At 43.5% G+C, this 23,911-nt stretch overlaps 2 protein-coding genes across 2 annotated transcripts in view; one reads left to right on the forward strand and one right to left on the reverse strand.

Annotated features, from left to right (window-relative positions):
- FLACC1 (flagellum associated containing coiled-coil domains 1) overlaps window positions 1-23,704 on the reverse strand; it is a 40,508-nt gene extending 16,804 nt beyond the window's left edge. The window contains exons 1-9 of the mRNA XM_036857018.1: window positions 23,592-23,704; window positions 23,020-23,094; window positions 20,374-20,422; window positions 18,709-18,842; window positions 17,438-17,531; window positions 15,741-15,802; window positions 13,811-13,908; window positions 12,723-12,775; window positions 11,151-11,250 (exon numbers count right to left, since the gene is read on the reverse strand). Coding sequence (XP_036712913.1) covers window positions 11,151-11,250; window positions 12,723-12,775; window positions 13,811-13,908; window positions 15,741-15,802; window positions 17,438-17,531; window positions 18,709-18,842; window positions 20,374-20,422; window positions 23,020-23,094; window positions 23,592-23,704 — 778 coding nt within the window. The remainder of the gene's footprint in view (window positions 1-11,150; window positions 11,251-12,722; window positions 12,776-13,810; window positions 13,909-15,740; window positions 15,803-17,437; window positions 17,532-18,708; window positions 18,843-20,373; window positions 20,423-23,019; window positions 23,095-23,591) is intronic.
- Window positions 7,167-7,681, forward strand: LOC118897734 (10 kDa heat shock protein, mitochondrial-like; the record flags this gene model as incomplete). Its single annotated transcript, XM_036857019.1, has 1 exon — window positions 7,167-7,681. A coding segment is annotated over one exon (366 nt), but the record flags the coding sequence as incomplete, so codon positions are not given.
- Window positions 23,705-23,911: the final 207 nt, after the last annotated feature.

The raw sequence follows: 23,911 nt of genomic DNA on the forward strand, positions 1-23,911 counted from the left end.
ACAGTATCAAAGAATATACCAAATTATCTGAAGGCTTTAAAAATACATCTTTTTCCAACTATATATCTGCAAGCGGCTGGATCTTCTTCATATTGTTTCTTCAAAACAAATGACTGAAGACAGAATAGATATGAGAATCAGCTGTCTTCTATTAAGGAGATACTTTTCTCTCAATATTTTTTGTTGTGGAAAATAGTTATTTTTCATTAAAAAAAAAATGACTTATGTTAAACACTGGGGTTCCCAATCAGGGGTGATTTCGTCCCCCAGGGGACTTCTGGCCATGGCTGGAGACAGTTTTGGTTGTCGTAATGTGGAGGGAAGAAGGTGCTACTGGCATCTAGTGAGTAGAGGCCAAGGGTGCTGCTATATACCCTATAACACACAGGACGACACCCCACAACAAAGCATTATCTAGCTCAAAATTTCAATAGTGCTAAGGCAAACCCTGTTTTAACATACAATGGATTTAATTTTTTAAATTCTCAATTTCAATTTCTAATACAGTAAATTATCAATATAACCCATATAAACAAATACTCTTTGGGATGCTCAGTAACCTAAGAATTAAGGGTCCTAAGATAAAAATAAATGATTCACTTCTATATTGTAATAAAAGCACTCGAATAATAAAAGCTTATGCCAGTAACATCTATAGTTATTACCTAACACTAAACTTGATACCTTGTAAATTAATTAGCTGGAATAACAAGATAGGTTTTAAAAGAGCTCACCTGTTCTTTATGTGGTAATATATTGCTAAGGTCATACTGTGGAGGAAAAAAAATACATTGTAATAACTGATTTTTATCATATCAGGCCTGAAGACATTTTTAAAAAGGGGTTAGCAAGGAGGGAAGACCTTCCAGAGGCCCAGTGGCCCCGAAATCCTCGAATTCAGAACAGTACCACATGGGTGCTTTCCCCCTTGTTTTAGGTTCTTCAGCTTTTAGCAAAATTAGGAGACCCAAAATGCTAGATATGCTGTTAGAAGGCATGTTTTGGTTGATTATTATAATATATAAATTATTACATATTTCCCCTGTCATTTGTCCTTCTACCCACAAAACCTTCTGTCCTGTACAAGTTATATCTATCTATACACATGCTTAAATTTAAGCCATATAGTAGTTTGTGTGTGGGGGGGTGTGTGTGTGTGTGGTTTTTTTGTTAGCCCCTGAATTTCAGTTGATTTAGTTCGCTATCCACCTACCCATCCGTTTTCCATTATTTCCCTAAAAGTAAATAATAAAAGTGCTCTATACCAAAATGATTTAAAATCACTTTTACATAATTATTAGAAAATTTAATAGCAAAATTTTATAGCCACAAAACTGATGATAGGTCTAGCTATCCTGAAATAAGCAGTGCTAATAATACAGCATAATACTACACAGTATACTATTAATGACAGGTATTTCCAAATTATTTTAAATAAAGTATTAACGAACAGATAGATACAAGTCCTTAGGTAGTCTTTTTTAAGTTACTATATTCCTAAGTTATTCACAGCTGTTGCATATTAGGCAACAAAGGGGTTCTCTGGTTAAGTTATATGCTCCCCTTTGTTCTCAGTGTCTAAAATGAAACTCAAAATAATTGAGGGAAGGCAAATCTGAATTTTATAATAGGTCTATAGAATCTTAGCACTTGTATAAAGGCCTGTAACACCGTTAGCATCAAAGATGGATACTTCTATAGTGCTTCAAAGTTTCATCTTCAAATTGATTTTAAAATCACAGCGTTAGAAGTTTTATGATGGAAAGGACCACTGAACCGTAGATGACATTTAATTAAACAACCCATTTTTACAGATAAGGGAACCAAGGCTTAAAACTGACTTACCTAAGGTCCCACTAATTATCAGAAGCAGTTCTCTTTCTCCTGCCCTCTAACCAAATAGTGGCTCCCAAGCTCAGCTGCACACTGGGATCATCTGAGAAGCTTTAAAAACTGCCTGGCTTCTGCTTCAAGATGTTCTGATTTAACCGGCACTGGGTATGACTTGGGCATCAGGACTGTTTTTAAAGATCCCCAGATGACTGCAGCGTGCAGCAAAGTTTAGGGATGAATGAGTTAGGGTTAAGATCGGAGAATCACTCGGGATGCTTTTGTCCATATAATCATGCTTCACATCATTCCCCATCTTGTCAAAAGGTGTGTGTGCGTGGGTGAGAGAGAGACAGACAGACACACAGACACACAGACACTGTGTCTTGGAGGCGGGGGCAGGCGGGTGGACTTTGTGCATCCAGAAACATATATCTTGAAAAGTTGCATAAGTGATTCTAATAAGGCTCACCTACCCCACTGAGAACAACTACCCCACTGAAAACTAACCCCATGATAAACATTTTCAAAATCATTCCTAAAAGCCAATTGGCCCTATTAATTTTCTCAGTAAACCTTTATTTCACCAATAATGAATGTGATGAATGATCATTTTTAAAACTTCATGAGAGCAAATTAAAATTTACTGTACTTCCAAAAATTAGACTAGGTCGGGAAAAAAAAAGGATGAAACCTACTTGTCTGAGCAAGGTTAATCTTTTTTTTTTTTTTAATTTTATTTAATTTTACTTATTTTTGGCTGCATGGGGTCTTTGTTACTGCGCGCGGGCTTTCTCTAGTTGCCAAGAGCGGGGGCTGCTCTTTGTCGTGGTGCGCGGCCTTCTCACTGTGGTGGCTTCTCTTGTTGCACAGCACGGGCTCTAGGTGCGTGGGCTTCAGTAGTTGTGGCACACGGGCTCAGGAGCTGTGGCTCGCGGGCTCTACGGCACAGGCTCAGTAGTTGTGGCGCACGGGTTTAATTGCTCTGCGGCATGTGGGATCTTCCCAGACCAGGGCTCGAACCTGTGTCCCCTGCGTTGGCAGGCAGATTCTTAACCACTACACCACCAGGGAAGTCCCTGAGCAAGGTTAACCTTCAAAGTACTTTTGAATTATATACTGGACATCAGACTCTTTTGAATTCAAAAGAAGCTGCGACTCTAGCCAAAGTAGAGTGGTTTTTGTACCCACAGATTCAGTGTCTTGGCTGAATAAAAACATTCAGTGATGATGTGATAAGTGCCCAAACTCAGGACTTTAGAGATGGGGCTCAGTTTTTGCTGAAACATGATTTGACTGCAACTATTATTGTAAGCAAGAGAGGAAAGTTACATTATTATGACTGTGAACTTGCTGTCTTTAATTAAAGTAGAAGTTACTGATAATTTAAATAGCTAAAAAAAAAGCTGGCACATTAAAAACCAATTAAAAATATAATTAGCTTATAAAATTAAGACAACAAATAAAATGAAGGATAAGGACATTAATATTTTCAAATAGCATTTCCCAAACTGTGTTCTGGAAAATCAACATTCATATCCTAAGGAGATGTTAATGTTTCGTGGACAACCGCGAGGGAGGAGGCAAGAAGCTCTGCATCCCGTTTGGTTTTTCTCTCTTAAATAAGCTTGAAAGGTTCATCATTAGGGTGTTTTGAAAGTGCATCTCCAATTGTGGACTATGAGGTGCTCCCAGAAATTAAAGAATAGTTTCCATCATCATGACACTGTTCGTGTCTCCTTAAGTATAAGCCTGACCACAGCCATGTTTCCGAAACCTCACCTCTTTTACTGTTCTCTGCTGTGATTGATACAGTGTGTTGGAGATATATTTATATATATAAACAAAAATTAAATGTGTCTATTAAGTTAAAACCTCAGTTGAACAAATTTCGTCTACAAAGAAATTAAGCTTGAGTGTGTATTTCTTAAGACTGGTTTGATATATTCTCCCCCTCTTTGGGGGACAGGAAGGAGAAGTAAAATTTCATACAGAAATAGTGCAGGAAAAAAAAAATGCACAGTGGGATAAATCTGACAAAATCCAATTAAATTTAAATGCAGATTCGCTTTGGTGCCAGTAGGGGACAAGCTGTTCCTTCTTCTAAGAGTAGCTTCCAAAGTAGTATACATTGTTTGAGGACTACAACTCATAAAGAAATAATTTTTTCTAGAAATAGCCAATAAAAAGTACCTCTCTTTCTCATTATGTTCAACAATGGCTTAACGACAGAAATGCGTCAAATAAAGATTTATACTTTTTCTGGGATTTCTTATTTGCTAACTGGCTTTCCCTTCTATCATGCGCTCTAAGATTAAAATGGAAACTGAAAATTCATATTTAGGTCCTTGAAATCAATCTATAGTTGACACCAGTTTTTTAACCTGATCACTGAAAAGGACAATTCAAATGAATGAAATTATGTATGGCTAGGATGCTTTTAGCGATAAGGGGGTCTGTCACTCAGCCCTTGGCAACCTACTTGTACTCACCATTTTACTGTGGTTCTAAGATTAGGCTGGCTGACTGTGCTGTCATCTAGAAATATTGTTGAGCATGAGCTATACTTTTTAGTAAGCTGCCCTGGAGATACCTGAAGGGGAAGGGAAATAGAAGAAAATGTCACAGTAAGTTAAACCTATAAAGTGTGTTTTTTTCCTTGGTTAAAATGTCAAACGATAAAGCATTAAGATTTTTCTTACACTCCATGAACTGCCTGAGTGTGATATCATGTGCAGCTCTATGGGAAACCTCTATACTCTGACTTCCACAGACGAGCTTTGAGAAATGGGTTATAAAATGCTGCCTTGATATAGTACCTATAATCAAACCTGGCAAGCGCCTATTATAAATTACCTTTATAATAATGTAAAAAGTTTAGAATAAGATTTCAGGGTTTTTTCCTTAAGCAATGAAATGCAGCTGAGATTTCCTATTTCTATTCATTTACTACAATAAAACGTAATGCTTTATGTAATACCGATGTAGGAGCATTTCACTGCAGTAAATGAACACCAATAATAAATGTATTAGTTCAGGAGACAGTGTGACGAAACAAACGTTTTCGAATCAGAGGCTGGGCATGCCAGGGCTGCTCTATCACTAAAAAGCTGGGGGCCATAAGTCTCTCTGGGCCTCAACTTCCTTATCTGGAGGACAAAAAGGTACTGCTTAAAGATTCTCTCGCATCCAAAAAAAACGGATAAAACAACTCTGAGAATTTAACTTCTCACTTCATGTTTAAGTAAGACTGCCATTACATTACTCAAGTGAGAACCTCAGAGAATACTTGCCATTCATTTCAAAATTGTACTAATTCTGTTCTACGTGTTATTTGACACTCCTGCCTCACCCATGCTGCTCTCTGCCTGCAGTGCCTTTTTCTTCCTCCTGTCCCAGCAAGCTTGACCCCATCTTCCTCTAGGATCCCTTTGCCAGCAGGCACACCACAAAACTTCTCACTTTCTGCACACTCACACATCTAATTTACCAACTGTTCCATGGTCTCAGCTGCTTGCATAGTACCACCCTCTTAAGTAAACAAGCTTCTCCAGGTTAGGAAGATTCTTCTCCTACCTCCAGCTACTGAGCACAGAATCTGGGACAAATTAGGATTCAACAAGTGTTTGAGAAATTATTTAAGATCAGTTACAACTGGAGGTAAATCTTACTAAAGATACAAATTCGTGAGAATTTATCTACAGTGGTGTTGGATAGGTGACAAAGAACTTTTTGAGACCCTCTAGAGAATGAACTATCTTTAAAACACTTTAGAAGTATCCATTTATTTGTGAAGAGCCCATGAACACGGCAATAGTCAAATACTAAAATGGCCTAAACTATGTTAGGACAACTCTCTTCCTTAAAGTAAGGCCAATAACCAAATCCCAATCACTGAAAGCCACTGGAAGGAAGAGTAGCATTCTTTAATACCACAGAATACAAACAATTTTAAAGCTGGGTTTTGTTTTTGGTTGTTGTTTGTTTACTAATTCAGATGAGCCTTCCTTCCTCCTATTAATATAAAATAGTTTTCACCATGCTGTCACACTCTCCCATCAATGTCCTCCACAAATACATGAAAGGTGAGGCAGGGAGAAAATCTAGTTGATGCTTTTTAAAATACAGAGCATTTAAATAAAAATTGCCAGTATCCAATAATCAGAAATATCCAAATGGCATATATAAAACACCATTTTGCTTGTTTCAGATGCTTTATGCAAAGCCACTTATTCCTTATTAACAAAAAGTTCTAGATGTAACATATTTGAAAAGTATCACTATTTGGAAGACTAATTTCTCCTTCAAGCTAGAAATGTTTTAAACTAAAACTCTGATATGGTCCTTAAGCTATTTGGTTAATGTGTAATTTTAGAATCTCAAAAAACAGATACAGCATGAAAAATGAAAATTCACTCATTCAAATACTTTGATTCTAAACGAAGCAGGTTATCTTTTAAGGTCACTACTATTAGGGTATAATATGACATACACTACACGTAATAAAAGTCAATTCTGACCAAAAATCTATATATGAGGGGAATAAAAATAGTAAGGAAATGTACCAAAATATAGACTAGTTGGTAGAGCTTTGGGTGCTATTTATCCTGTTTTCCTCTATTAAAAACTTTTTTTTCTATTATGAATGTATATTGATTTGTCTTTGGAAATATTACTGCTAAAACATTTAAAATTTTTAATTAGATGTGGTCTATAGTCCTATGGGGGCTCATTTAATGTATCAGCAACTTACAGTCTACTGGCTCGATCCTACAAAAGAAACACTTCCACAGGCCTACTCCTGAAACTATTCAAACTTTCCAGCATCTAGTGTTCACTAAAGGATGGCAGAATTGAAGCCTCTGAGCAAAGCCTAGATATGTTAGCTGCCAGCAGATTACTTTCCTCTCATCTTGCTTGAAAATTTAAGATAACTGTCCTTTATGATTAAAGCCTTACCATTGCTGGCTCACAACCTCAATAAACTGCACTGACACACATAAGGGTATAAAATGCAAATACAAAAAAAAAAAAACAAGTAGCAAAAAACACTACTGACAGTTTAATGTTCATAGGTATTATTTCAATTGGTCACTGAAGAAGAGTATTTATCTTCATTCAGCACTAAGGACAAAATACATGGACTTTTACAATCTTTATAAGGGGAAAGGTTGCTTAGTAGACTTCAGGTTTAATGGTGAAGACTAGAAAATAATCATACCTAGGAGGCTAGTAAGTAACAACCCTCAAAGCTTATCATTAAAGGTCAAGTACCTGTTGAAATCCTGCCCCCACCCAATGACTCTTCCCACTGTGCCTACTGCCTCTGATTTTAACCCATTAAAAGAATAAAGCTGGAGAGAGCGAGAGTACGAAGGGCGGCAACCCGAGTCACGGCAGGACAGGCATTTAGAAAGTTTCTTCCCCTCTTTGACCGAGTATTAGTTGAAAGAAGTGCACCCGAAGTTGTAACCAAAGGAGGCATTATGCTTCCAGAAAAATCGCAAGGAAAAGTATTGCAAGCAATGGTAGTAGCTGTTGGATCAGGCTCTAAAGGAAAGGGTGGAGAGATTCAACCAGTTAGTGTGAAAGTTGGAGATAAAGTTCTTCTCCCAGAATATGGAGGCACCAAAGTAGTTCTAGATGACAAGGATTATTTCTTATTTAGAGATGGTGACATTCTTGGAAAATATGTCGACTAAAATAAGTCACTATTGAAATGGCATCACGTGAAGCTGCCCGTTCCCCCAATGGCATCACGTGAAGCTGCCACTGAAGTTCTGAAATCTTTCATCCTGTAAATAATTTCCGTGTTTCTTTTATAATAAAGTAATGATATCCAAACTAATGATATTCAGTGTCTCTGAAATTTAGTTTTCTCTGTATTGACTTAAACATTCCCAAATAAAAGTATATAAATGAAAAAAAAAAAAAAAGAGAATAAAGCTGAAGTTCACTTTTTTCTTCCCCCTTTTCACAAGTTTTGGATACGTTTATTAAGAATCAATGACTTTAACTGAAAAGTCTGTAATACTCCATCTATGTTGCACATTAATGGACAATATGGTAGGGTGAGTGGTTTGAATAGAATTCATACTCCAGGCCTTAGTAGAAAAGTATAATATTCTAATTATAGGTATAATCAAAAATATTGTCTGAATTAATATCGTTAATTATATTGAATTAAACTTCAAACTCAGAACCTATATTCAAAGAATAAATCTAAGTTTGAGTAGACTGACCACAAATCTATTTCCTCTCCCCCTTCTTTCAGATATCATCTCAGTAGGATTAAAGGCATTTTTTAAAAAAGCTATACATAAGACAGGATAAACAGCAGATGATTTTTAATGTTTGAAAGGTGAAAAGACTAGATAAAGGAGTGGTAACTGACATGGCAGAACAGAGGAAGCACAACCTTGGTACCTACAGAGAGTGACTAGGACAGGAACAAGAAAACCAGTTTGTCTTACAGAACCCAAGGCAGGCTCAGAGTTCAGAGGCGTGGTCCCCAAATCCTTGGAGTGAGGCCCATCAGTTAACGAGTTGTCCAAGTGATGCTTCCAATTAGATCTTAACAGACAGCCAAGGACCATCACACGTTTGAGGGAAGCCCCCAACAAGTAAGAGATCAAAACAGGAAGAAGGAATGGGACTTCCCTGGTGGCGCAGTGGTTAAGAATCCGCCTGCCAATGCAGGGGACACGGGTTCGAGCCCTGGCCCAGAAAGATCCCACATACCACAGAGCAACTGAGCCCATGCGCCACAACTACTGAGCCTGCGCTCTAGAGCCCATGAGCCACAACTACTGAAGCCCACACGCCCTAGAGCCTGTGCTCCGCAACAAGAGAAGCCACTGCAATGAGAAGCCCACGCACCCAACAAAGAGTAGGCCCAGCTCACCGCAACCAGAGAAAGCCCACGTGCAGAAACCAAGACCCAATGCAGCCAAAAAATAAATAAATAAAATAAAATATAAGGATGCTTTAAAAAAAAACAAAACAAAACAGGAAGAAGGAATTGATGGGAGTGATAAAAACTCAGGAGCAAATGAAAACTTGAAATTGCATCAGTGAAAAAAAGAATGACAGGATATAAGAGAACTCTATAAATTGAAAATAAGGTAGACAAAACAATATATTCAATAGAAGGATTAGAGCACAGTCAAGGAAATCTCCAGGAAGCAGGACAAAAAGACAAAATGCAAAGCAGGAGGGGAAAAAAGTTAGCGATCTGGTAAGTCTAAGACTTCCAACATCCGAATAATAGGAACCTGGAAGAAAAAAACAGAATATCAAAGAAACACACAAAAAAGGTCTATACCAAACCAAATTATGAAATTTCAAAATCCCAGGGAGAGGGAAGGTACTAAAAGGTTCCCGAGAAGGAAGGGATGGGGGGAAATGACTAAAATCGGTAATGTACAATGTACCATACAATGTCAACAGGTTTAAGAGCAACAGTGTAAATGAGAAGATGAGAGGGAAGTGTCTTTAGAACTGCAAAAATTAGTTTCAACTGAGAATTCTATACTTTATCAAATAGAAGGAGTTTCAGAGAGGCTAGATCTCTATAAACTTTCTGCCCATGTGCCCTTTTCCCAGGAAAATGTGCTCCAGTAAAACAAGGAAGTATAACAAGACAAGAGGGAAACAGAATCTAGGACATAGGGGATCCAACATAAGAGAGCAGAGTTATGTGAGATCCCAGATGACTTCACACAGATATCCCAGGAAAAGAGGCATAGAGCAGGCCTAGGGGAACACTAGTCTATATGGGAGTAGGAAGACAAAAGATTGGGGAAAAGTGTCTCCAAGAAAAAAATGGAACAGATGTGGCTTAGTAGACGGAACATATTTTTGATAGGCATGTGACAAATGTTAAAACATGTGGGGAAAAAAATAGCTGTTAGAAAACAGGCAAGTGAATATAGTCAGGAAATTAATTCCACAGAAAAAATGAAGAATGTGAAAGCAGGGAGACCGGGCAGGGAGCTACTTACTGCATTTGGCTGTGTGAGATCACGTTGGCTAGGAAAAGGGGGGTTGGGTTATCCTAGAGAAGTGCAGAAGTGCTCCAATTTCATTAATATTTAAGAAAAAGAATGAAGGGTGTACAAGGAGGAGGCACAGTCAGAGAACTATATGGCTCAGCAATGCACAATATTTGCAGAGTCGTAGTAATGTAAACATTGATTCTGATTTAATAAAAACTGATACATGTTGAGGGAACACAGGGAGGGAAATAACGTCATGGTGGACCGAAGAAGCTAAGCTTTCACCTGCTATGACAAGAAGTCAATGGACAGTGCTAAAAATTAACTTACCTGTTATACTTTTATTACTTTGGTTAAAAAATAAGATCAAAAAAATAAGGCAAAAGAATTTAAGGCAGATCTTTATACTACAACCATATTAGTGAAATTTAACTTAAATGTCAGAACCCTTAAAAAATGGGCACTACTAAGTCAAAGACTTTCCTGAATACATTTGATAATTAGGAAAATAGAGATTTAGAAAATCTACCAAAAAGAGGTCCATGCTAACAGTATTGGATCCATCATATTTTTAGGAATCATGGCAGACATATTTTTAATTCAAACTATTAATTTCTTAACTTTTCAACTGTTTACTTACATGGTTTAAATGGTTGCTCTTCCTCTCTTCCCGCACTAAGAATAAAAAAAATTAACTGATGAATTCTGATACAAATGCCATAGAAAAATAAAAGTAGTCACTAATTATTTGATGGATTACCAATAACACAATGAGATAAAATTCCATTCTATTTTTTAAAATAATTTCCAACAAAATATATAATTTAAATCACCCAGCAAGATGAGTCCTATAAATAAAATCTAAAAACTTAGTTTCACTTTTTTGACCTAATAGATATTCTGTATTAGGTACAAATGAAAGACTCCCCATTTACAAAAGAAAAGGACAAAGCAAATTAGGCCAGGTGAGAAACTTAGCTAATAAAAAAATTTACCTGCTGCATAGCTGAACTACTAGCCAGGAGTATTTTCTAATTCTTCATTTACACACAGCTTACTCGTTCCAGCCCATGATTGCCAAACTTGCAACTAGTGAGTTCTGGATGGTACAGTTTAGACCCTCAGGTGGCTAAACTACATAAAAGACTCTATCCTTGTTGCACTTTCTTGAAGACTCCAGGCACCTTCCATTCAGGAGTCCAGCCATGCAGCCCACCCATCATCCTTCATGACTTCAAGGCTGCCTTCCTCAAGTTGAGACCAAACTTAATGCCAGTTTGTTGGTGCATCTGTCATCAAAAAGTCTAAAATTCCTGTACTCACTTTGCCGTAACAGGATCTTTTCCCACTCCAACTTCTCATCCTTCTCCCATTCTGCCTTCTTCTTTGACCACTTGTCCTCCATTTCATCATAAATGCTGTTCTGTGGAGGTGCAAAGGTACCATGGAGAAAAGCATCCTGAAAGGCTGCAGCCTGGCCTGAGGCTCAGCCCTGAGCCCTTTGTGGCTTCCCTCACCTGGGACCCTTGCTGGGGGCCCCATATGGTGACTGATGGGAGTCAATTCCAGCCCAGTCACCCAAGAGCCTGCAGAACCCTGAAGATCAAAGAAAACTCTGCACAGTGTTTGCCCTGTTGGAACTGGGCTTCCTTTGAAGACAGGCAGTTGAGCATGTTGCAGGTGCTCGTGCTCGTGTCAGCTCTCTCTGAATCATGAATCACTCATCAATAGCACAGGGGGAAACAAGGGAAATGCCAAGTTGTTAATTTTTTTATCAACTGTCATTGTTTGCCTGGGACTGAGTTGTTTCCTGGGACTCCAGACTGTCAGTGCTAAAACCCAGAAAGTCCCTGGCAAACCAGGACCAGTTGGTCACCATAGGATGGGGGCTTGCTGGCCCAGCCCTTCCCCTGTCCACTTCCCCCCTCCCACTCTCTTTCATCCCCCTAGGATGAAATCATGCCCTAATTCTGGTTTCCTGGGGCTCCATCAAATTAGCTGGCTAAGTGGATGGGCTATGTTCTGAGGTACTCCCTGCTCTGCTTGCTAGAGTTAGTGCAGAGCGACACAGTCCTTTTGGATGGCAATTTGGCCAAATGCATCAAAGGCCTTACAAGTGTTTATTCTTTTTGACCCAGTACTTTACTAAGATCAAAGATGTTACAAAGTACAAATATCAACAGTGGTTGTCTTGGGGTGGTGATAGTTCATTCTTTTTGTTGTTGCTGTTGTTGTTGTTGTTGTTGTTATTTTAATTAATTAGTTTTATTTTTGGCTGCGTTGGGTCTTCGTTGCTGCGCGCAGGCTTTCTCTAGTTGCGGCGAGCAGGGTCTACTCTTCGTTGTGGTGCGCGGGCTTCTCATTGCGGTGGCTTCTCTTGTTGCGGAGCACGGGCTCTAGGCGCGCGGGCTTCAGTAACTGTGGCACACGGGCTCAGTGGTTGTGGCTCACGGGCTCTAGAGCGCAGGCTCAGTAGTTGTGGCGCATGGGCTTAGTTGCTCCGCGACATGTGGGATCTTCCCGGACCAGGAATCGAACCCGTGTCCCCTGCACTGACAGGCAGATTCTTAACCACTGTGCCACCAGGGAAGTCCCTGTTGTTGGTTTTTGAATTTCCATTTTTTAAAAAACAATGAGCAGGTATTACTTTTGTAATGACAAACATATTTTTCAACGGGCTCCTTTAGGGTCTGGGTGACTGACATGTCCTGCATGGGTGCCATCACAGTCCGCAGGTTCCCTCTTCTCCTTGAGGGTCACTTAGGTTCAAGGAGGCTGGGAATTTCAGGAAATGATTTTCTGGGCAAGAGCTCTAGATTCATTTCAACGTCATCAACCAGGAATGAGCCTTGCTTCTCTTTCTCTCATAATCCACCAAGGAGCTCTGAATCTCACCTGATATATATGAAACATATTCTTCAAATACTTATATTCCTTTCCCATCTCCTCTGGACAAAAGGAAAACAACAGGGTCATCATTATTCCTCTGAAATACATGTTTTCAAATTCAAATGAGAGCTCTCCTGCACGCTCTCCGTACCTCAAACTCATCCTGTCGGTGGTGAAACCATGGTGTTGCCTTAGCAATCACTCTGGAAGCTTATTAGAAATTTAGGTGGCCGGACCCCACTCTAAACCTGCTGAGTTTCAGAGGCAAGGCTCAGTATCTGTCAATAATATGCTTCTCAGGTGATTCTGATGCACCCCAAGTATGAGGACTAATCCCTGGGGGCAAACCTACAACTGAGGGAAAAACAGAAGCAAAACCTTCTGTCTTTTTAAAATAACATTCCTAGTGTACCTTGGTTTTGAAAACAATACATGTTCTCTTTAGAGAACTGGAAAACCAGCAAGGTACAAATATCGTCTTTTAAAAATGTAAAAGAACGGAAGGAGATTATAGAAATTCCTCTCCCTGTGGCTATTAGTTTATAAACTCAGAATTCTGAAGGGTACACACTTTGTCCTTCCCAAAGGCAGCATAAATAATGGGATAAATGGCCCACACAACCCTTACAGGTTTTAAGGCCATACAAATCATAGTGTGCCCGTTAGAATTTAATGAAACACCATCATTTTACAGGTGAGGAAACTTGTTGAATTGGAACAGTATTACGTTTGTAGACCTTTTAAATATACTTTAAATAGTGCTTTCACATTCTTATCACTCTGATAAAGGCAGGTATTCTTGTCCTTGATTCCCAGATTGGGAAACTAAGACTTAAGGAGATGAAGGGACTTGCTCAGACCCCAAAACTTGGCCACAGACCCTTCTAACTTCTGGGGGGTAGGGAGGAAATTGCTTGACATGGTTTCTCTTTTTTCAGTTTCATTCTCAACCACTTGCTCTTCCTGGGCTTGAGAAGGAAACCTCGAAAACCTAGCCAGAGTTCACCCATGGCCGTGGGAGTTCCTCCGCCCTAAATCTGCAGGGTCAGCCTCCGCCCCCTCATCAGGGTCATTCTCCCAGGTCCCAACCGTACCTAGTTTATCCTGGGCAGCCAACTTCTCTGCCTTCAAGGCTGCTTTGTAGTTTTTCTCCAGCTCACTGAGCTGTGCTGCGTGAGCCTCCTCGAGCTCCCTGTGGGACCCCAGGAGAAGGCCACAGTCATCCGTGAAAAGTTCACCTGATCCCACCTCCCCTCCCTCATGCAGGCAGCTGGTGGGCAGGCTGCGGGGCCCTCACTTCCTGACACATTCTCCTGACATCCATCCAGAAAAGGGTGAGGAGATCCCTGTTTTCACCATCCACTTTTTTGCATGGAGACATCAGGGACCCATGGATGCCCCCCAACAGCACAGTCTTTGCTTACAGTCCTTTTGGGAAACTGTGGGCTGATTAACACCCAGGATAATTTTAGAGCCCAAGGTCTCTCCAGCCTCCATTCCAGGAGGCAGATGTTGGCAGTGTTCAAGAGGAGTGTTAAAATAAAAGGCCATATGGGACTTCCCTGGTGGTCCTGTGGTAAAGAATCCGCCTTCCAATGCAGGGGACGCAGGTTCAATCCCTGGTCGGGGAACTAAGATCCCACATGCCGCAGAGCAACTAGGCCCTCGTGGCTCAACTAGAGAGCCCGCGTGCCACAAACTACAGAGCCCACGTGCTCAAGAGCCCACGTGCCACAACTAGAGAGAAGCCCGCGTGCCACAAGGAAGAGCCCGCATGCCTCAGTGAAGATCCCACGTGCCGCAACTGAGACCCGACGCAGCCAAAAATAAAAAATAATAATAATAAGTAAATAAAATAAATAAATATTAAAAAAATAAAATAAAAGGCTGTATGAGCTGTCAAGCCAAGAAAAGACATGGAGGAACCTTAAATGCATATTGGTAAGTTCAAGAAGTCACTGTGAAAGGGCTACAGGCTGTATGATTCCAACTATGTGACATTTTGGAAAATGCACAGCTACGGAGGCAGTCAAAAGATCAGTGGTTGCCAGGGGTTAGTGGGGAGAGAGGGATGAATAGGCAGAGCTCAGAGGATTTTTAGGGCAATGAAATTATTCTGTATGATACTATAATGGCAGATACGTGTCACTAAATATTTGTCAAAACCCATAGCATGTACAGCATCAAGAGTGAATCCTAATGTAAACTGTGGACATTGGGGGATAACGCTGTGTGTCAGCGTAGGCTTCATTGATTGTAACAAACGTCGCGTGGTGGTGTGGGATGTCAGTGATGACAAAAGGCTGTGCAGGTATGGGGCCTGGGGGTATGTGGGAATTCTCTCTACTTTATGCTCTTTTTTCCTGTGAACTTAAAGCTGCTTTAAAAAATAAAGTCTATTAGTAAATAAGTCAATTAATTTAAAAAATTTTTAAAAAGCAAGTTTGTGACACTTAGGAAGACCTCTCTCTAGCAGGACTACTGGGGCTGCTCTGGTGCCCAGCAGGAGGTGTGGAAGGGGACTTTGTGGGTTTTCTCACTCTCACAGACAACACACCTCCTTTTTCTTCCCCTTGGTTTGTCTCTGCAGCTCTGGTTCCTGCCCTTCCCATAACTTCTTCCCATTTTGCCCAGACCTTGACCTAGTAGCCAGGGACAGTAGAGGTGAGAGGAGGAAGAGGAAGGGCGTGGGGAGAGACCAGGCTGAGAACAACAGTAGTTTACCATGGAAACCTCCTAGAGAACCAAAAAACGGCTCTTCTCGTCAATCAACGGAAAGGGAGATTATAATTGAAATGAAATTTGGATGAGAAATTACAAAGCCAGGAATAACCTTCTCGGGGCTGTATTTTAGTGACCTCAGATCAAACCATCCTGCTCTCCAAAGACATGTCTCTTATCTCCCCTACCCCTCGCCACCCAGTTCCATTTGACGTTGTCTGAAATCCCAGTGAACTGAAATCCTGCAAGGATGCAGGAGCCTTAGGACCTTCAGTACACAAGAACTTGTGCCAGAAAGCGTACCTCCTCTTGCTTTCAAAGTTCTTCTGCATCTCGGCACAGCGGAGATCCATCTCATTGGAGAGCTAGAAACGAGGCTGGCATTAACAAGACAGGATTGAGGACCCCACTCCCACTCCAACCTGCAAATTCTGAGAAACCTTCCCATTCATGGGGTATGCCCCTCTCCCCAAGCCTCTCCCGTTGTGTTCGGCAGTGCCAGAGAGCACATCGTTACTGAGGGAACGGAACAATTCTTGCCTCGCTCTATGTTGTCTGGTACGTAATCAGTTCACAAAGGGTGCATGGAAACCATCCCTTTCACTATTTTGTGGGCAGGTCTGGTCTCTTTGGCTGGACTGTAATCTCTTTGCAAGATCATGGTCTTTGGATTTTTGGATACGTAATTCAATTGAGCAATCGTTTATTGTGCAAAGGGCTTGACCTGGAGGAGCCAAAGAGGCCTGAGACTCAGACCCTGCTTTGATGAACTTAAAACCAGTGTGGAGGCAGGAAGTGCTCAGTTCCAGGTGAACCTCCCTTCTAACACACACATCGGGTCCTCTGGCCAGTGCCTCAGGAGGAATAGACACCGCCAGCCGAGACAAGACCTCGGGGCCAGCGCACACCCCCTTCTGCACAGTCACACAACAATGTAGGCTGTTCACAGCTGGGAGAATTTTAAGAATCACAATCTGAGGTCCCTCCATGGAAATAATCTCTAAATATGTCTTCAGCAGGGCCGATGCTTCAGTGACTGAAAGTGTGCATTTTGCCCAGTAACCCACCACAGATGAGGTGAGTGATCTCATGCAAATTATTTAACTTCCTGAGCCTCAATTTCCTTTCTGCAGAAGGTGACCATGAACTTGGCAGGGTTTTCAGGAAGGTTATAGGAATGAATCCTCAGAAGGGAAGGTCTCAGCCTGAGTCCTATGCTGGGTCACTATAGGATTCGGACACATCTGGTGTGTATCAGAGGGCGAGGGGTTGGCCTGCTGGGAAGCCATCCTTCACACGTGGGTTCGGTAACGGCAAGCGAGGCGGGGTGGGGGGGCGGGGGCTGGTGGCAGGAGGGGATGGGGAGATGGGGAGGAGAAAGGAGGAGATGGGAGGAGAGGGGAGGACATCTAAGGATTGCTCTGATGTATCATTCCAGTCCAGGCCACCAGACGCCTCTGCTTAGGGCGGAGAAGAAAAGCCCGTGATAAAACGAATGGTGAATTTTAAAGGAAGTGTTACCAGAAGCCCCAGGGAACACGAAGAGTGCAAACTGAAATCAGCAGATTCTGGAGAGTGGGTTTTGGCAGTTTCACCAGCAACAGGAAGTGGTACTGGAGGCTTCTGGGCAGCTTTTGAGCAAAACTGAAGTCCTGGTCACGCTGATGCGGTTACCAAGAGCCTCAGCAAGGTCTGAAATTTAACTCACCGCACAGGCCACAGCCAGCCCTGCTGGAAATGGCTGGCGCCCCCTAGTGTGGAGAGGACAGTGGCACTGAACATGCCAGAGGCTCCCCGAGAACTCCCGGAAATTGAGTTAGGCCTGGAGGAGGGACTTGAGTTCTTGCGATTATGGATGAGGATGGAGTCAGGGCTGTTGCCTGGACAGCCTGGTTCCCATGAGTAAGGTGCTTGGCCTTGCCTGGAACGTAGCAGGTGATCTGAAACTATTGGCCCTTCCCCTTCCCAAAGAGATGTCGGTTAACTCAAGGACCATTCACCAGTTTTTGGGCAGAACGATGGTCTCTGTTCATTTGCTCTATTACCGCTGTCAGCTCTGAGATCTGTTCTTCTAGGTCAGTAATGATAGCAGTCCTGCGGGACAAGTAATCCGTCATCCACGCAGCTTCCAGGCCGTGCCAGTCAGGGCCCTCCCTGGGCATGGCTGGCTCTGGGCTGGTGAGAGCCAGGCCATGTCCTGCACCTGCTCCATCACCATAGGGGGTGGGGGTAGGGGCAGAGGGTGGTTTGGAAGAAGGAGTTTGGCAGTAGGGTGGCTGAGCCTCACACGCAGCCCTTTTGGGGAATCTGGCCAGCAGTGAGCAGGGGTGGTCTGGTGACCCACTGACTAGAAGGGAAAGAGGAGGATGCCAGAAATCTATGAGGATTTGACCTTGACTCGGTAAAGATACTTGAAATGGAGGAGGGAGAAATTCAGAGGATTAGGAAATTAGGTGGAGGAATAGGATTGATGCTGACAGTGACTCATAGACAAGGAATGGGCCGGAAACAGGACAAAGAGGGGATTTAAGAGTGTGGATTTCAGAGTAGATTTACGGATTTTTGTGTTTCTGAGTCTGGGGACTCCATGAAATCTGTAAGTTTACTCAGCTCTGTTTGGCTGAGCTGGAGTGAACAGAGTGGCAGGCAGTGCAGCAGAGATGAGGTCCTTGATTCCTGAGGGTGAGGAAAGAAGAGAGAGGATGTAGGAGGAGATGGGGAAGGAGGAGATATGAATGAGAGGTTTAGCAGGTAGCACGAAGAGGATGTGGGGACTGACTTTACGTGGTCCCGGAGGATAGAGAGTGGGTGGGTCTTGAATGACAGAGGGGGTGGCAGCGTGCTCAGCCGGGATGGAGTCAGACCAGAACCTTCCACGCTGCACCTCTCAGAGGCGTAAACTAAGTGGTATCTTTCGACTTAATGGAAAAGAGATGCAGGCTCTGGCCTCCCAGAAACCCTGACCTTACTCTCAGCTCTCACCCTTCAAGTTCAGACTATTTTATGAACATTTCATCTACTCATTACCTCCAGAAACAGCTAGTCCCCTTCAGTGTGAGGGACACCCACCCAATCATTCTCCAGATCAGCTGCCTGACTCGTCTGTCTGCCTGACTCAAATGGGCTCAGAGCAGAGAGGTGGGTGCGGAGGGGAGCCGGCGCCAGGCTGAGGAGTGAAGGGACGCCGTGAACTGGGCCCCAAGTAAGGGGTTCGTCCTTGAGGCCAGGCCGGGTGGGGCTGAGGAGCTGGATGTGGGTCCAGGGACATTACCTGGAAATTCTGACTTTGTCCATGCTGTCTGATTCTGAATGCTTTTTCCTATCAGACATCTCATCTCCCAAGGTGACGGAAATCTGCTCTCTATTCCGAACGAAGCGGTAGCCAGGTGACATGTTTATTACTTCCTGGGCATCAAGGTGGAAGATAAGGTATGCTGCAGACCTGGAGTGCTGAGATTGCACCAATCTTCTGCTAGCGCCCTACTCACATCTTACAAACAGACACGTGAGGTGGGATTCCCTGTCCCAAGTTCCCCCCGTGCCCTCCCGCAGCTTACCTCTCTCCTCGCACCCAACTGCAAGACGCGGTTGGCTCCTGAGCGCCCCCATAGGCCTCTCAAATTCAGCATGTGCACAACCCAACCGCTGACCCCTGCCACCGCTCTGCTTCCCAGCCCACATCCTCCTCTGCGTTCTCCTTCATGGCCAGAGGCCAGGAGGCGGCCAACCATTGTGGAAACCCCTCAGGTTTTGGAATTAGATGGGCCCGAGTTTAAATCCTGGCTCTGCCACCAACCATAGTTATTCAACATCTCCGTGCTTCAGTCTCCTTATCAGAAAATGAGGATAATACCTCTTCTTCAAATGGCTTTTTTTGAGGAATAAACAAAATAACATAGGAGAAAATGCCTAGTTCAGTTACAAACAAAACAAAACAAAAAAACCCAGAAAACATTCAAGTCAATTCCTCCACACCCCACTAGACACCAAGTCATTCATCTGGGCAGGGCTACCGGCCAGCATAGTCCAGGATAAGATGTACCATCTTGAGTTGTGCAGGACACCCCTGCAGCCCCACGAGTCCTGTCACTGCTGTCTCCTAACTGTATCTCGACCTCATCCTCTCTTTGCCGCACCCCTGCCCCTGACATGGCTCAAGGCCACTGTCATCTTTCTCCTTGGCTCTGGGGATCCCTTCCCAATTGGCCTCTCCGCCTTCAGTCTGGCTCCCCTAAAGTTCATCATCCGCTCCACCTGGAGGGCAATTGCATATTTGTTTATTTTTTTTTCCTGACCATTAGGGGACTGTGTGATCCTTGCATTAAGAGAGCTGGGGCAGGGGGAGAAGGGCGAGGAAAATAGACAAAAGCAGAAAGCAGTAAAAAGCACCAATAATATCCCACCGGAGGGTCTTTTTTCTAAAATGTAAATCTGACCTGGTCCTGTGCCCGTGTCAGACCCCCTAAAGCCTCCCAGACACAAAAAGGATTAGGCCCAAACTCCCAGGCAGGTGTCATGTCCTTCTGCGTTTGGTCCCCACCTCTTTCTCCAGCACCCTCCCATCCCTGCTCCTCTCAGGGGTCCTGACGGTCCCTCCCCCACCCTTTGCGGGTTCCCAAGTGCAGCAGAGGGTTTCCTGCATCTGGGCATGAGCTCTACCCTGGCCTGTACTGATTGTCACCGTCTGGTTTCCTTGAGACACTCTTCTCACCCTACACAAGGCAGCAGAAATAGGTAATTAAATGCCCTCTCTGGGGTCTGGCTGAGCTGAGTTCAAGTCTTGGTTCTGCCGCTTACCAGCTACACATTAAATGCAGTAATTACAGTTCCTCCTCAGAGGATCATTGCACAGATTCGATGAGGTAAACATGTGTAAAAATCCATGCCTGCACACAATAAATGTTAGCCCCACTGCCCGCTTCCCGTTTTTACTCACACAAGGTAATTTATTGCTCTCCTCATGTTTTCCTAAATGGATTTTCATTCTGCAAGAGAAAGGTGTGCTCAGAAAGCAACCGGAGAGCAAAGAAAAGTTCCAAGCTTAGGAGCTGCACCCTGATCCTGCCACTCATCTGTAAAAAGTGACATTACCTGGGGGATCTCTGCGATCCCTTTCATCTCTCAAAATAGTCTACTTCAGGAAATAGGGAATATTTAAGGGTCCAGGGATCGTTGGTACACAGATTGTGATGAAATGGTGGGCAGTAAAAAAGTGGGAAATCAATCCGTCACTAGTCTAAGAGCAGAACTATTGCTAACGCAAGGCCAAGAGACTTCGCATGAAGATCCCAAGCGCTCTCCTATGAGCACAGTGTCTAATCTTCGATGCACACATTTTTAAGTGACATCTGTGCTGTCTGCACACCTGCTTTCGTGTTTACACTAGAAATTGGTGCTCTGGGATCCTGAAAGTGACCCTTAAATGAATTCAGGACAAGCAAAGTGTTACTATCCTGAGATCTGGTGTTAACCCTGATTGTAATTAATTTTTGTTTTCAGTTACAGAAACATGAGCATGATATCAGGTACTCAAATGTCACAAGAGTGTTTACAAGCGAGCTTACCCGGGACTTTGAAAGAGCTGAATAAGAGTAACTAGCTTCTGATGTGGTGACAAGAAATGTAAGGTGGATGGGGTCACCCTTCTCGGAATCCTCTGATGGCTTCCCATCTGTTACCGGCTAAAAGATCGCCCCTCAACCCCACCCCGCCAACCTCCCAAATTCACCGGGCTGAAGCTCGAACACCTGCTGTCTCAGAATGTGACTATATTTGGATATACGACCTTTAAAGAGGTGACTAAGTTAAAATGAAGCCACTAGGGTGGGCACAAATCCCATTTTACTGATGTCCTTGCAAGAGAGATTAGGACACACAGAGAGACCCCTGGGTGTGCAGGCACAAAGGAAAGACCAGGTGAGGAGGCGGCAGGCAGGCAGCCAACTGCAAGCCGAGGAGAGAGCCCTCACCAGAAGCCAACTCTGCCAGCACCTTGACCTTGGACTTCCAGCTTCCAGCACTGTGAGACAATAAATTTCTGTTGCTTAAGCCACTCAGTTTGTGGGGTTTTTTGTTATGGCAGCCCTAGCAGCGAATACACCATCCCTTTCAGAGTAACAGCCAAAGTCCTGATAGTGGCCAGCACAGTTTACTGTATGAGTTTCCTACTGTTACTCTAACAAATTACCATAAGTTTAGTGCCTGAAAACAACACCAGCTTGTTATAGTTCTGGAGGGCAGAGTGTGAAATGGGTCTCTCTGGGCTAAAATCAAGGTGTTGGCAGGGTCGTATTCCTCCCGGAGGCTCTAGAGGAGAATCTATTTCCTTGCCTTTTCCAGCTCCTAGAAGCTGCCCCCGTTCCTAGTGGCCTTGTCCTCTATCTTCAAAGCCAACAATGGCATCACTCCAACCTCTGTTTCTATCATCATGTCTCCTTCTCTGACACTCTGACTTCCTCTTTCATGTGTAAGGACCTTTACATTGACGTTAGGCCCACCTGGATAATCCAGGTTGATCTGTCCATCTCAAGGTCAGCTGATGAGCAACATAGTTCCATCTGCAATCTTAATTTTCCCTTGGCAAGTAACAGAACAAAGTGGTGGTTTCCAGGGATTAGGACATGGACTTCTTTGTGGGCGGGGGGGTGGTGGTGTCATTATTCTGCCGACTACATTCAGCATCTCTGCTGCTTCTCTGAGCTCATTTCCCAACACTGTCTCCTCACTTCCTGCACTCCCCCCACATGGGCCTCTTTGCTTTCCAGGAAAAGATCAGACGTGCCAAGCAAGTTCCCACCCAGGGCCTTTGTACACGCTGTTCCCTTGGCCAAGAGTGCTTGCCCGAGGTGCCAAAGCAGCTCCTGCTGGCTTTTTACACAGGGATTGCCCTGACTTCTCTGTATAAAATAACAATCCCACCCTCACCATCCCCTCCTCCCTATGCCTGTGTTATTTTTCCTCGTAGCACTTGTAGACCTTGGATGGATTAACATGTTTATGGTCATTGTGAGTCCCTGAGAGTGAAGACTTTGCCGCGTTCACTGCTGTCCCCCTGCACCTGACTCAATGTATAGCAAATAATAGGTGCTCAATAAAAATTTTCCAAATAAATAAATAAATAGAACACAAAGATTCATGCAAAGGCCTAAAGCTAAGTTACACATCTAAGCTTATAAATATGGATTAAAAACTTTAATTGATGAGTAAAAACAGAGCTGCAAGCTACAGAAAACCTTAGACATGGTAATCGGGAGAAGGGTGAGTCAGCACCATAAATCCAAGGGAGGCTCTTTGCCAAGGAAGTGTATCGGGCATCGTGCCATTTTAGGGCAGGGAATGGCTTTTTGGGGCACTTCCACTGAGAGCTCCTTTGAAGCAACCTTGAAAGCTGTGGGGTCAGAGGACCACAGAACCCACTTGTAGGAGCTGAGGTCTGGGGGGAATCCCAGCGGGTTCTGGCATTTCTCTGACATACCTGGCAGCAGTTAGCTCAAGTCAGGAAGGTCTGTGAAGGCCAAGAAGGGAGATTATTTTATTCCCATACCTTGAACCGTTCCTGTCCCATGGACATAAAAATACTTACTTTGGGGCGACAACAGATTTTGTTATCGGTTGGGCATAATTTTGTTTTTTTGAAGCTGGAGGAGGAGGAGTTAGCCTGAAAGTGAAAAAGGAAATAACAAGAATGAGAAAATTGGAAATTCAGAAACCAGGTTTAGCACTCCCCGGTAAGGGAGATCCCCACTGTGAACCCAAAGTGGAATATATGGTCTGATAACGGGAATCTTTAAAAACAGGATGGTCTTGGGGAACCTCAGGCTGAAGGCCTTGGCACTTGTTCACTGACCAGGGGTTCCCGGGCCAGCAGCAGAACTCATCCCCTAGTTCTAGAAGCTCTTCGTCCCCCATGGAGAGCCAGCTGCCATGGGCCCCTTCCCTGCTGCGCTAATTCTGAGACTCCCTCACTGAAAATGACACTCAGCCCCGGCAGCACTGCCAAGAGCGCTGTGCAGCCTACAGGCTGTGGAAAGCTGGGCTTTCTGGCCCTCTTGGGATTCTGTTGCCAGGTTGACTGTTTTGGAAATCTTGTGAGAGAAAGATGGCTGTAATGCAGCCCAAGCCCCCAGGCTCCACTCCATCCCAGGTAATCCTTACTTGGACTTCACTGGGGAGGTCTTTCTTGGTGGCTGAGGGGTCTCGGTTAGTTTCCGTGGTCCCAAGTTCCAGGGATCCCAGCAGGTGCAGTAGACGAGAGGGTTGGGGTACATGGCAGGTCAGGGGCCGCCTCGGCTGCTAGGTCAGGAGGCCCTTGCTGAAATGGGAAAATAGCAGCAGAGTCACAGTGTTCAGAGTCAGAGCAACAATACTTAGAGACAAATTGGGAAGAACCCAGGGAAGGCCCAAAAAGCACAGATGACAGATTCTGGAAGTTGTCGATGTGGTACAGGGTCTTGACTATAGAATAACACCTCACC

This window comes from Balaenoptera musculus, chromosome 7 (genome assembly GCF_009873245.2).
Source record: "Balaenoptera musculus isolate JJ_BM4_2016_0621 chromosome 7, mBalMus1.pri.v3, whole genome shotgun sequence".
Lineage (NCBI taxonomy): Eukaryota > Metazoa > Chordata > Mammalia > Artiodactyla > Balaenopteridae > Balaenoptera > Balaenoptera musculus.